Genomic DNA, 14926 nt, shown 5'->3' with positions numbered 1-14926 from the left:
CTATCACAATTCACTAACTCAGAAGTCATTGTTTAATGTGGTAAAGAAAGAATAAAGATATAGATAGCGTCGTATTACCGACCGATACGTTGTACAAATCCGTGGCATACATTATGTCGGTGCAGTTACATCGCGTCAGAGCAATTAATAACGCGCAATGGAGCATCAAAATGAGCATTTGAAATATGTTGGTGTTATGCGAGACACGACCGAGCGATTCGCGTGATGAGTTCCAAAAGCATATTTTTCATCACACTCGCTCGTAACGTGGACCTTATTACTTCGATACAAAGCTCAAACAAGATATTAGACACGCGTTTGTTATTTAACATTACGGCACTTGTTTTATTAATAGTGTAAGGTTAAAGTTAAGTTTGTACCTCACTGCAAGTTAAAGTTATATGTATGAAGTTATTATTTTTAATGTAATCAACAAAGAGTTTTATGCGTCTAAAAACCTTCCGCATTTTCTTAAATGAGAATATATTTTAGACCTTAATTATTATAATAAGGAAACGTTTAAATTGCCCAAATTATTCACAGTTAATGAGTTTTGTTTTAAATACGAAAATATTCCTTTCTTATATTTTTAATAGAGGCTTGCATGTCTGTTTGCATTCGCTTTGTTTTCAATTATTAATAATTTAAAATGGAAAGCAGAGCAATAGTGTATTTGATTCCACCGGAAATAATAATCCAGGCTCAAATCACGAGTGAATAGCCAGTTGACACCAACATTTAGAGAGCGCCCTACGAAACTTCCGTGTCGTGTAAAAACAGCAAAAATAATCAGTTATTTTCTCAGAAAGTGTGATAAAAAATCTAACATAAATCGCGTTTGCATTGATTATGAAACTTATCCATATCTAATCGGCTTTATACCGCCGCGAGTGTAAAAACAAGTTAGCATACTAGTTACATAATCTAATATTAGCAAATTATGAGCTATTTTTATGTTATTAAAATATATTTGCCAAAAGTCACTTTACATCATGCATTATCATGATGTAAAGTGGCTTTTGGCAGACGTGAATTCTAAATATATAGTTGTGACTAGCTGTTGCCCGCGACTTCGTCTGCGATTGATTTTGTTTTTAAAGTATTCAGTATCGCTAAGCCTTAAGTGAGTATTGTAGTATATATATAAATATATATATAACATGTGACAAATAATTTGCAATAAAATAAAATTGCGACTATAATTAAAGATCTAAGATATCCAATCTCTTAAGTTGGACCAGACTGCTCACAGTGAGCCAATTTTATTTTAAATCGGTTAAGTAGTTTAGGAGTCCATCGCGGACAAACATCGTGACAGGAGATTTATATATATTAAGATATGTATCATGATATTACTATACTTAAATGCATATAAATGTATCTATGAGGAATTTTATAATTTTAAGTTAAGATTTCCTCGCTAAGGCAGAATTTAGTGAAAATTTCGACAAAACAATTATGTATTCATTTTTATATTGACACTAAAATAACATACTTTATAGATTATTCGCACCCTTAAGCATTTTCGACTTGTCTGGGTACCTCACATTCCTCTTATAAACTAAAATAAAACGAAACAAAAGTCACCATTCTCACAATGCAGGTATGCGAGAAAACGATATTGGTTCAAATTAATTTATTTCAAGTAGGCCTACTTTATAAGTACTTTGAAACGTCAAGTATGTCTGTTTATAGTGACTCTACCACCGGTTCGGAAAGCAGATTCTACCGAAAAGAACCTGTAGGAAACTCAGAAGTTCTTGTTAGTGGTATAAGTTTATCGAGCGCGTCTCGTCTGATGGGCTCGAAACGCCCACATGCGTATGCAACGAATTACGAGCTATTTCATTTATTTAAAATGAATTTAACACTGCAAACGTGCATTCGAAATATGTTGGTTGGATAGGTATCATAAAATAATGTATCTGTGAGGTATTTTATTTAATTATAATTATTTTCCACACTTGTGTTTTTCTATACTTTTGTTTGGTGTGCAATAAAAGTATATTCATTCTTTATTCATTATGAGTTGCAGTGGCGTGCATAGCCCTTTGACCCAGGGTATGCACAAGGTGTTCAGCACAAACATAAAGTAAAATTTATATTTTAGATATGTCGGTTTATAATCAAATTACTTTACGAAAGTTATATTTTTGATTGATTTATTACTATCGTCTATCTACTGCTAATTGAATAAAAGTACATACCCTGATTTACGTCACAAAATTATGACACACCATTCGGCAGCATTTTCTAAGCACACTGAAGATGATAATATTTTTTTCCAACATGTTTTTAGCGTCTTGATGAAAATTATTAATATCACAATATCCTTTATCATTTCAAACTTTACGTATATTGGACAATAAAACAAAAGGAAAGCAAAATAATCGATTGGTGTGTACAAAGCCGCTTAGTCAAGAATAGTTTTCGTAATATTTATTACACATACGTTTTACTTTATCACCTTTTTTTGTGGATATTTGTAACATTGGTACACACCTTCCTTTGTGCATGATTTCTAATTTTACGATAAAGGGATAGAAATTAAAGTTGTTTCTAAGTACTTTTTCCAGGCACACTGAACCCAAACAAAGACCGCACGAATAAAAATGAATGAATAAACTATAAAATAACGTTAACACATTAAACTATCACTACTCAAACTTTTATAAGTTGCTGAATTTATGTACTTTAACCGTTTATTTATCACCAACGCCATAGAGCATTATTCGAAGGTAAACAATAATGGCGATTGAATATGCTAATGATAATATTGCAATCGAAATTAGTCAAAATATGTCTTTAATTTTTTTTGTAAGTATGGGTACGAACGCTATTTTATTTTGATATGTCAACAATAAATAGAAACAATATTTATTGATAACTTTCTCACTTTCCAATAATTCCTGGAATACTTTTCATAAAAAAATCAAACACGTAATTGATTATCCACTTCCGTAAGCTGTGCTTATAGACACCCATACATAGAGAATTTATGAATGAAACTGTTCACACAAGACCGATGCTAATCTTGTAAGTACAAGCGCACGATTATAACATTACACGACACACACTACTAACTTGCACGCACACATCTAGCAGAACGATTCTTTCTTTGGGCGTGCTTATTTTATTTGATATTTCTATGCAACAGTAGATGGCGTCATATGTCGAGTGATTCATAATAATTGATTTACCCTGCAATCGATTTGATCGATCGATAACATGAGATTTAAATGATAATATAGGTATTTTTACGTGTTTTAAAAGGTAAATGTTTAGCATTTACGGTTAAAAATTAAAATACGAAGTAGAAAATTTTATTTTATAAGCTTTACCTACGCATCGCGCGCGCTGGTTGCGCTGTCGCCTGTCTAGCGACAATTGACCTAGAAGTTTGGCCGCTCATTACTAGATGGCGCTTTCATATATTTTTTACTTAGTGTTTTTTTAATTACAAAACTTTAATGGTCCTATCTGAAGGTTCTTTAAGACCCTGAGGGTAGGGTATGCACTGCTTATTTGCATATATGCAATGCACGCCACTGATGAGTTGTATAATAATTTGTCTGTGGTATGCGAGAGCTGATCGAAGGCGTCTAGTTTCGAACGCATATTTGCATATTTAACAAATTAAGAGCTAGTTTATGAACAAAAAATTAAATTTATTTAATTTACAAAATAATGTTAGTGCGATACATTAGTTTTAAATGCATACTGGCATTTGTATAAATTAAATGGTAAGTAAAATTTTAAAGTTCATTATTCTATACGATAGGGAAAAAATGAGCATTCGAATTTTTTATATGAATAGAAATAATTAATTAATATAATGGTTACAGCGAAACCCAATGCGGCAAAATTTTACCTATAATTCATTATCTTGCGTGCGCTGAGAAAACTATTGATTGCAGAAAACTATTGATTGATAATGTAAAAAATAAGTTTTTCTTTCTTTCTTGCAGATACAAATCATGTACTACATAATTAAAGTACACGCTATCACTTACAAGAAAACCGCTAACTAGCTATCAGTTAAATCACAATAGCCGGTTTAACAGGTGGTCAATGTAACATTGCGTTACGACACTCACGCGGGTGAAACTGCGGTGCGCGCTAGATATATTGATTAAAATGAGCATTAGTTGAGAACAGAAAGTTCGTAGTAATTATGCTTGAAGTAATCGAGAGTTTATTGCATCTACATACTAACCGGGTTTAAAATATATTCTATGTAATTTACTTTAGCGTGCTGCAAGGTGGAATTAAAAGTTTTTATAACTTTTCTTTAAGTGAAAATTGATGTTTACTGCATAAAGCGGTTAAAGCTTATGTTTACAAGTACTCGACGTGATTAGAAATACGAATTCAGGGTCGCGAATTATAATCTACGGGCCATCACTTCCGTACATAAATCAAAAGCAATATGCATTGAACGCTATTCAAAACAAAAGCTTAATTAAATTTAATGTATACGAATAAAACCATCAATGGAAAACAAAATTTGTTTGTCATACTTTCGAATCTTGCACAAAAATTATGCATTGAACGCTCTCTAAACAATGTGTATAATTTTCAATGAATAAAACGATCAATGTAAATGCACAATTCAAAGTTATCGACATATATTGCCGATAGTCAATATGTTTTATGAATGGGACATTTGTATTATCTCAACCGAACACATTTATAATATATTCTTAATGAATGAGTGAATTTAAAAAGTGCGATATATTATAGAATCAAAGTGATAGAATTAAATGGAAATATAGTTTTAATAATATGAATTAATAAGCGTGTTATTCCACAACAAGTTATTCCTTGGCTGCAATCTCATCTGATGATAAGTGATGCTTCATCACTTTTAAATAGATTCATTAGTTTTTCTGTGATATGTTAGTGTGTTTCTTTTCCACTATATTAACAAAAATCTTATACCTATATTTAAAGCTGAAGGGTTTGTTTGTTTACTTGAACACGATGATCTCAGGAACTACTGGTCCAATTTGAAAAATTATTACCCATAACACAAGTTACGCTTACTTTGGGGCTAGATGGCGATGTGTGTATTGTCGTAGTACATTTATTTATGAAAGTTCCAAAAAAAAGTATATAAAAAACTTGCAAGATTCACAAAAAAAATTCAAAAACCGTTTGCTAAATCCCATCTCGGAAAACAAGCGCCTATTATAAATATGTGCTAAATACAACAAGTTATCTAGAAAGATCTTCCATCAATCACCCACAGCTTTTAGAAAAAAAACTCACCAAACACTTATCGGAGAGTTAAATTAAGTTTACATGACGCTTTGTCAATGCTATGTGCACTTGTAATTGACGTGCATATTATTCCATGTTTTTGTGTGTATGCTATGTCTAAAAAACGTGTAATATGCATGTTGTTAGTGCTCTTAATAAATAAAAAAATTACTTCGCTAAACAGAATGAAAGTTTAAGGTTACCAATTTTGGCTAGAATATCTAGATTAGAGATTCCTCAACACGTGGTGTCGGGTGAAAGGTTGGCGTGCGGCACAGTGGTTTAAATAAAACATGTCACTGGTACAATAAAGTCTGCAGATAATTTATTCCGTGCACGCCATTGTTGGGATCTTTTCGCAATGTCAAGGACAATGTTAAACAGTTACAATACAAAAAAAACTGGTTTAGTGCGGGTCGGGCTTAAACACAGGGGTTCCGTAAACGTCGGTAGTACAGATTTTCGTGACAGCAAAGAAATACAGAAAAAATTTACACAAAGTATAAAAGTAAATTTGCTTCTTTTGATTTAGTATTTTTACAGGTTGATTCCTTATGAAATATACTAATGCATCCTTCAATATTATTTCGTAATTCTGTTATACGTCGTGTAGGTATTTATTCAAATATATATATATTATATATCACATGGCTGTCACCGCTTATTAAAATAAAATTGCGATCACTCGTATACTCGATGTTTAGAACTTTTAAAGAGGGACAACTACGTCATACATGATTTTATAACTTTAACCGTTAACGCAGCGCACACAACGGAAGCTCTCGAAAGTAAAAAAAACCCCGATTTCTCTCTTATCGGTCTCAGCCTCATGGTATATAGAGCCTATAGCTTTCCTCGATAAATGGGCTATCCAACACTGGAAGAATGTTTCAAATCGGACTAGTAGTTCCTGAGAGACAAACAAATAAACAAACTGTTCAGCTTTATAAATTGGTATAAAATGAATCATATTTGATCTTTCCATCAAGTTTACGTACCAAAAAAATTATAAAAAAGAATCAAATACCTCAGAACTGGTATAACGGGTGTAAATTCTTCGCATACATGCAAAATGTAACATTCGGTGTCGACCACTAAGCTTAGTTCTGGGGTTCATTCGAGGGATAATCTGAAATGTCTTACCGGTTGAGACTGATGAGCTGCGACTTGAGCAGCTTGAACACGATCCGGGCGTCTTCCTCCATGATGAGACCAGCTTTAGCCATATCCTTAGCAACTTCCTCGCAATCATCGTTTTCCATGTCGAACTCGAATTGGATCGCCTCGTTTTCTTTGTGTGTGTACGACCTTGAAAAAAAAACACACGTTAGAATGTTCTAGATAATCGGAGGAACGCTTTGCTTTTCTTGTAGTAACATCTAGCGGTTACCCGTAGGTCCGTGGTCCTTTCAACGAAACGTACGGCAAAAACCAGTTTATTAGCTGCTTAGTTAGGGCGTGAAGGAAGGACAAACCAACAAACACGATTTTGAATTGATAACCTATGGATTGCAGGACCAAGCCACTGATCCACGTGATGGTAAGTGGAAAAACCATCGTCTATAAACGGAGAAACATGCAAGCGCATCGCCTTGTCTCTCAAAACCTAAGGCGTAGGTGTTGAGCCTCACGTGTGTATTTCACCGGCAGCCAAGCTCTTTAGTTCGAACGTTCGCAAATGACCACATAACTTTATGGTACAATATAACATAAAATTCTTAAAAGCTATAACTGCGCAACCACACGCGGATTACCTATGTCCAACTTAGATCGCCATCATCACCCCATTATGCGTAAACTTGGTGTTATTTATGTTTATGTACCTTACCCGATGGCAGGTTTGAAAGCAGTCTGTATAAGTAATTTTTGCATATCCGACGCATACTTGGTGACTTGTGGTTAATATTGCACTATATAAACACCTTACCTGGAGATAAAGTGAACACAAATTTCAAAATCTGGACGCGCATCAACAAATACTGTTCGATCACCCGTTATACCAGATAACTCTTACGTGCATCGTCAAAAGAGTATTCTAGGCTGGAACCTGTTTCAAGTCGATGTATACCTACCTTTTCTTAGGGTCGATGATTTTCAACCGGAACTGTATTTTGGTGATGTCCGAGGAAGTGACGAGGTCCCGGCTAACGATCTCCAACCGCAGACCAATATCCTCGCCGAAAAACTCGTGGTTAAGCAGATCCTTTACTTTTGGCCTAGATTTTGGAGACAAGACTTCAGAATTAGTATATAATTAAAATTACCGATTGTTTAGAACTGTTTACACACTGTGATTGATTACGTATTACGTAAAACTCTATAACTGAATTATCTATTTTAATCAAACTCATATTATTATAATCTCATAGTTTTCAGAGCAACTGCTGAGTCTCTTGCCGGCTTCTTCTCGATAGAATCTGCCTTCTAAACCGATGGTAGAGTCACTACACACAGACAGACTTTGACGTTTCAAAAGTGCTTATATTAGGCCTACTTGAAATAAATGAATTTTAACTTTTTTTTAATTTTTTAGTGAACCACTTTGATCCAAGATTTATTATTAAAATATCACTTGCTTCGACGGTGAAGGAAAACATCGTGTGGAAACTTGCATGAATAAGAGATTAATCTAAGGGGAAGAAGAAGAAACACTTTATTGCACATATAAGATACAGTGTACAGTACACAATGTAAAGGCGGCCTTATTACTACAAGCAATCTCTTACAGGCAACCTTTTTAGATAGGACTTACAGCAAGAGAACGGGATAGTGCCAAGAGTGTTGATAGATATACATAAATACCAAAATGTAAAGATACAAACACATACATAACTTAAATAAATACGCCAATATATCGACCCTAAGAAAAGGTAGGTATACGTAATATTTAAAAATATATAACAAACATAATATATATAAGTAGATATTAATACATAATTTAAAAGAAAGAAATCCATTCAAATCAAAATGCATTCAAATTCCATCACTCAAAGAGAGGTAGTAGTCCTTCAGACGACTCTTAAATATAGGAAGGGAACTACTTCCACGGATTTATTCATTTTATGAATTCCAATTAAGAGGAACACTCTTGATTTAAAACTTAAAACAACAATTATTCTTGTCAATAACAACAAAATTACCTGTCAGCTTTATTAGGCCTGATGCAAGACTCGATGATGTCTCTCACTTCTGGTATTGAGACCTTCTCCAAGCTTTGTGGTTTCACGCCCTGAAAGACCATATAAATGTCAATATGATAATATATTATGGCGTGTACTGACTGCAAAACAAAACACAGTTGTCCCCATATAGAAATAGAAAGAACAGAACAGAGCAAGGCCTAGGTTGCTTTCCGTCCTTTTCAACTCAATCTGTACCAAAAATCCAGTTTATATATATATAGTTGTATACTGACCGAGACAACTTTCTTGTAGATCTGCGCGGGCCCACTGCACTCGCTGTACGGGTACTCCCCAGTGGCCATCTCCAGCATGCACATTCCGAATGCGTAAACGTCGACGGATTCATCGTAGTGCTCCTCGTACATCTCGGGCGCCATGAACTCCGGCGTACCTGGAACAAAGCAGACCTTGTTATCTTAATCATGGGCGTACCCAGGGGGGGAAAGGACGTCATCTGTGTGCCTCTTAAAAATGAATGGCATCCAAGTTACAGACAGTCTTAGACAGACGGACAAAAATTAAAAATAAATAGTTTTGGTATCGATTATAGAGGGCTCTCTAACTTACAACGGGCCGGCCGACCAAGTACGGAGACAAACCCAGGGAAAGAAGAAGAGGGCCCTCTATAAACAATGTACAGAATTCGACCCGTTACAGTTTTATTATAAGTATAGACCCTATAAAGCCTGTAGGGACACATGCATAGCGCAACACGACCCTTGTTGCTGATTCAGCGAGTCGACCGATTATTTTAATAGGAAAATTTTATATTTTTACAAGAGAGTTGCAATCGGTACACTGCGCTGTATACACGGTGAACACGCAGATTAAATATACTTACAACAAGGGAAGTGACTTCTTTCTTACCTTTTACTCGAATGTCTAAAGTGGTGATCCCAAACCAACTAATGTTCAAGGTTTAGAAAAATATACGCACTCCAGCAGAGTACGGACCCTTTACTCGAGGTCCTAAAAGCCGAATCATTTGTGGCTGTTTGTCCTACACAGTACACGACATATACCTAATGTTTCATGTAGGTTCCTTCGTGTAGTGCGTATGACAGATTAGCCGCGGACGGTATGACCTAAAAAATCTCACTTGCCCATACTCTTTGCTAAACTGATTCCATACATACCTATAACCGACTTGGCGAAACTCCTATTCTTGAGAGTAGCGAGCCCCAAGTCGCCGATCTTCACACTGCCCGTCGTGCCCGTTATGAAGATATTGTCGCATTTTAGATCTCTGCGAAGTATAATATTAATTACAAATAGCATACGATAATCTGCGGTAGGGTGAATGACCGCATAGTTGATCATGCACCGCTTTTTGATTGCAGGCAGCATTAAGTGTCAATAAATTAATAAACTACGACAAGACGCACATCGCCCTCGTAATCTAGCCCAAAAGTAAGCTAAGCTTGTGTTATGGGTACTAATAAGACTGATGAATATCTTTTTGAATACTATACATAAATTCTTATAATAAGCAGATAAACACCCAGACACTGAAAAACATTCATGTTCATCACACATTTTCCAGTGGGAATCGAACCACAGCCTTGGACTCAGAAAACAGGGTTGCGGCTCACTGCGCCTAGTGGCCATCAGATATTAACAATTCCCGCCACTATCTATTTATTTTCATATTGGCTATATTTCGTGGTAACAAAGTCTAATTAACCAATGAAGTTGCCGCTAGACAGAGACAAAAAACATAAGGCACGATGATAGTAAAACTCATATTCTGTACACAGGCAACCGCGCCTTTCAGACCGGAAGACAGCATTGCAACCATTTTTATTTTTGAAGTTATCCTTCTATTAGCGCTTTAGGGAAAATAATGAGGGTAAATTTTACGATGCACCTGAAGTTAGCTATAAGTTTGACAGTGTCCACTTTCAATTGTCAAAGTCTGCGGGCTTATTCTGGTGATTTAATTTATTCAATTGTAAAAAATCTCAAATTGTAATGATTGAAATTTTGTTGTCCGATAATGAGTCTATTAGTATTCCAAATTTAATTATGTTTATTATGTCCATTTCTTTAATAATGTAAAAATATTTGTTTTGTGATATTTAAACAAAGTTTATCTAACTAGATAATGCGTTATAATAAGCCTTTCAATGTATTGAATACCTTTTTTCTATTGTTAGTGTCGTTTTTTCTACAAAAGTAGAATAAGGCAACAGTAAGTCCCAGTGGGGTTTCCCGGACGAGCTCTGTCACAAAAAGCTTTACCACTACTACAACTCCTTACCTGTGAATGATAGGCGGCGTTCTGGAGTGTAGGAAGTTAAGCCCTTTAAGGATCTGTCGACACCACGACTTGAGCACCTTCGGGTTAATGCGTTTGAAGCGTCGAAGATATCTGAGGCAAAAAAAAAAGTATTAAATTAAGCTAAGAAAAGGACGCGCGGATACTACGTTAGAGACCGCGCCGTCGTTCATCACTTACCAAATTTCTCTTTCGATTCCATAAAAATTTACTAAACTGAATAGGTAGTCTTAGGGCCTGTACACACCACGTATACTAAACGCTTTTATCCTACACAGCTTGTTGTCGTTTGTATAAATACACACTCGTGGTAGCATAGCGTTTGTATCGATTTAAACGCGCGTCACTACCGAGCGAACGACGCCATCTTGCTACTGTTGACGAGCCTCTGCTTAAAAACGCAATATCGTGTATATCGCACGCGTGTTTGTATCGCGACTGCATCGCTACACATGCGTCTGTATCGATTTAAACCCGTCTTTGAATTTGTCATCATCATCTTCATTATCATCAACAACCTACAAGCGTCTGCTTAAGATATGCTTTTCCAAGAGCGCGCCACCACAGACGGTCCTCCGCCTTTCTCATCCAGCCACCTTTTTAAGGTCAACCGTCCAGCGGGCTGGAGGTCGTCCCACACTGCGCTTACCGATTCGCGGTCTCCACTCTAGAACACGTCTGCCCAAACGGCCATCGGTCCTAAGACAGACATGACCCGCCCACTGCCACTTCAACTTGCTTATCCTTTGAGCTATGTCGGTGACCTTGGTTCTTCTACGGATTTCGTCGTTGCGAATTCTATCCCGAAGAGAGACTCCAAACATAGCTCGCTCCATAGCGCGTTGCGCGACTTTAAATTTGTGGATCAGGTCGACTGTCAGTGTCCAGGTCTCGGCTCCATATGACATTGAATTTGTACAGGTATGCGTACCGCAACAAACGGGTGTAGACTGCGCGTTTAAAAAACGTAGTGTGCACAGGCTTTTAGGTAGATAATCTCATACTAGTCGCTCTGGTCGACACCCAGTGCACGTCACTGTATGTACTCACGTTTTAAGAGTGCCGGAGACCATGAGCTCCGTGATGAGCACGATGTTCTTCTTCTTGGCGACCGTGCCTTCCCAGTAGTTGTAGAACCGTACGATGTTGGGATGCTGCAACTTCTTTAGCATATCCGCCTCCTCTCGGAAGCGCAGTCGCTCGGTTTTGTTTAGCTTTTTCTCCTGCAATGAAGATAAGGAAAGTCCATCCATAACTACCTTTCTAACTATCAACTTTACGCATTTTAGAATAATGATAAAGGAGAAATTTATTTTGTGTTCCGTCACACTTCAACTGACAGCACAGTTCAAAAGTTAAAACGTAAGAATACTATAGTCCGAGGTTATAAGGGCGGTATGGAACTATGGGTGTTCCATAAAGCGTCATGAAAATTTAGCTTGTTCTTAGTTGGTTGCAATGAATAGCGCAGGTCTGTGAAGATCTTTACAAAATCCTAATTTCCAGAAGTGGAAGAAACCGGTTTCAACTGCAATAAATGATGATGGCAACTGAATACTCGTGCGTCGCATGTTTGCGTGCAGCTGTGGACACCACCTCTACATCAATGGTTTAAAAAAAATGGAGTATGGCGTTAACATTTTCGTGACCTTGAAAATAATGGATAGACGTACAAAGAAGTAGTCAAAACGTACCAACAACTCGCACCAAGCAACGGCGACTCCGGTTTGAGTGTCGAGACCGTGGTAGACGGTTTTAAAAGACCCCCGACCGACTTCCTTGTCGTATTTGAAAAACCTGCAGAAGAAAGAGACAAAAGATTAGGGTTGTCACTTGTGACCAAGTAACATCAATTAAAAACAATAGTACATTACTGCAGCGGCAAACATAAGAGGCATTCACGGACGAACGTGTAAATGTGTGCGTTATACATGCGTAAGTCCGATAATGGCAGGTACGTGTCAATGTACATTGAAACAGGGATTAAGTAATTGTCAATGTACATTATTGTACCCATAGAATTAAAACCATACAGAACCCACATTCAGCCATTATTGCATGCAGTGCATTGTCTCCAAAAACAGCATACCAAACCCGGGGAATGTTGCCAGCTCACAAACTTTTTCGAATTTTTCAATTTTATGGTAAACGTCCAGGACAGTCCAGAGGTAAGATAATTACTGTGACTAGCCGCCTGTTCGAGCAACACTACTAAAGTGGACACGTTTATGATGCTTCCATATTAGTCGTACACGCGGTTTCTGGATGGCACTTTTGATGCGTACCTACCTTACAAGGTGTGCAGTGGTAGTGAGAGCATCACCATGAACATAGTAAAAAAGGGTACCTGTACCCATAGAATTAAAAATATACAGAACCCACATTCAGCCATTATTGCATGCAGTGCATTGTATCCAAAAACAGTATACCCAAACCCGGGGAATGTTGCCAGTTGTATATCATCAACCCATTACCGACCCACCAAAGGGCACTGTTTCCGTCAGAATGACACCTGAGTAGAACCCCGCGCCGTATTGTAGGCTGGTGATGGGTTGATAATGATAAACTCATCGATTTGGCAACTTATTACCTTAAAGAGTGTAGTTATTAGGTTTTTGATGATGCAATATTACTCGTGTTCACGGCTTCTGTATGTTCTTAATTCTGTGCCTGTACCATACATCATTATTAACATGCTTATGCTTGTAAAGTCACAGCTGGAGCATTATACAATATTAATCCTTGTGATCCTAACAGGAAGAGAATCCAGTAGGAGCGTTTAGAACCATTTTTTTTTTTATTGTATTTCTGCATATTTGTTGCTTGAATTAATTGATGGAATGGGTATACTTTTTGTGGAGACATTCCAGAAAACATCGCCTACCTTCCACATGGGGACACTCCTATAGGTTCTTCCTCATCTTCATTGTCGATTTTCTCTTTGTCTTTATCCTCTAACTTCTCTAGCTCGAACCGATCGTAAACTCCTGCAAGAAACACGTTGAAATTATAGTATAGTATAGCACAACGGTGATAGCCCAGAGGGTAACTTTCCGGGGGAGAGTTTTTTTTTAATTTTGTTTCACACTCAGTTAGTTATCCTCTCTGTCATGGTGTCAGAGACCTTCATTATGCGACTTTTGCTCTAAATAAGTGACAGCTCACGATTCTCGTGATATGGTTATGCTTCTTCCTTTTTTTTTTTTTTACTGCCTTTTAACTTCACCTTCTACGGTGAAGTTAAAAAGCAGTAAAAAAAAAAGTACGGGGAGGGCGGGTTCGAATCCCAGCACGCAATTAACTTTTTTAAGTTATATGCGTTTTAAGCAATCAACGGTGAAGGAAAACATGATGATGATAATGATGTAGTAACTCGTCACTAGATGGCACTCTTTCGATTCTATATAAATCGTAGCTAACTTTGACGCTATCGAATAAATAGGTAGCGAATCTCACACTTGTAACAAGATCCATACATACCGTTCTGTGGTTTCTGCTCTTGTTCCTCTGTGGTATCGGTCGGGGCGTGGGGGAGGCCTTTCTCTGTGGCCTCTATGTTCTCCTCCTGTGAATCACGAGCCATTTGTAATTTAACGTTTGATTCATAATATTACAAAATTGGCATTCATCAAAAGCATATATAGTCCACGGCTGGACCCAAGGCCTCTCCGACAATCATCACACAGGGCAGATGTATCTGTCTGATATGAAAATTAAGCTTCATTTTCCATACTCCGCGAATAGCAGGAGAATCTGTATGATTTCTCCAATACGTATACTCTACATCAAACAGGTCTTCGTCAATGTACCCTCTACCCACGTTTCGCTCCGAAACCGGTGCATCCTCAGGAGATTTTGACCTTACAATGAATAATTGTTAAGTTAGTCGCAGCGAACCGGTGTCGAGTTAGCGAGCGGTGTCACGCATTTCCGCAAAGTGACGCATGCTCTAGCCAATACAATTTTATTTTCCTATTTAATGAGACAACCGACCGATGTAATTTTTAGAAATACCCTGCGAAGTGTTGCTCTGTCTATATATGATTATAGGGTTTCAATTTATTTTTTAAATAGCTTTCCCTAACCTAAACCAACATCTAACTAACAAACTACTCCGCCTGGATAGAAGCAAACTTAGGAAGGTGGTGGGACTCATAACAGGACATAGCTCCTTAAACAGACATCTTTCCATTATAGGTGTCAC

At 37.0% G+C, this 14926-nt stretch overlaps 1 protein-coding gene across 5 annotated transcripts in view; it reads right to left on the bottom strand.

Moving 5' to 3' along the window:
- Positions 1 to 14926, bottom strand: part of LOC120634507 — a 68450-nt gene that overhangs the window by 28075 nt on the left and 25449 nt on the right. For all 5 annotated transcript variants that reach the window (XM_039905175.1, XM_039905176.1, XM_039905178.1 and 2 more), the window contains exons 6-15: positions 14203 to 14287; positions 13607 to 13709; positions 12417 to 12519; positions 11773 to 11945; positions 10705 to 10815; positions 9581 to 9690; positions 8678 to 8835; positions 8403 to 8491; positions 7335 to 7478; positions 6406 to 6570 (exon numbers count right to left, since the gene is read on the bottom strand). In XM_039905175.1, coding sequence (XP_039761109.1) covers positions 6406 to 6570; positions 7335 to 7478; positions 8403 to 8491; positions 8678 to 8835; positions 9581 to 9690; positions 10705 to 10815; positions 11773 to 11945; positions 12417 to 12519; positions 13607 to 13709; positions 14203 to 14287 — 1241 coding nt within the window. The remainder of the gene's footprint in view (positions 1 to 6405; positions 6571 to 7334; positions 7479 to 8402; positions 8492 to 8677; positions 8836 to 9580; positions 9691 to 10704; positions 10816 to 11772; positions 11946 to 12416; positions 12520 to 13606; positions 13710 to 14202; positions 14288 to 14926) is intronic.

Source organism: Pararge aegeria, chromosome 24 (assembly GCF_905163445.1).
Source record: "Pararge aegeria chromosome 24, ilParAegt1.1, whole genome shotgun sequence".
In the NCBI taxonomy this organism is placed as follows: Eukaryota; Metazoa; Arthropoda; class Insecta; order Lepidoptera; family Nymphalidae; genus Pararge; species Pararge aegeria.
Note: the sequence above shows the minus strand (reverse complement) of the source record. Positions and strands in the feature narration are given on the sequence as shown.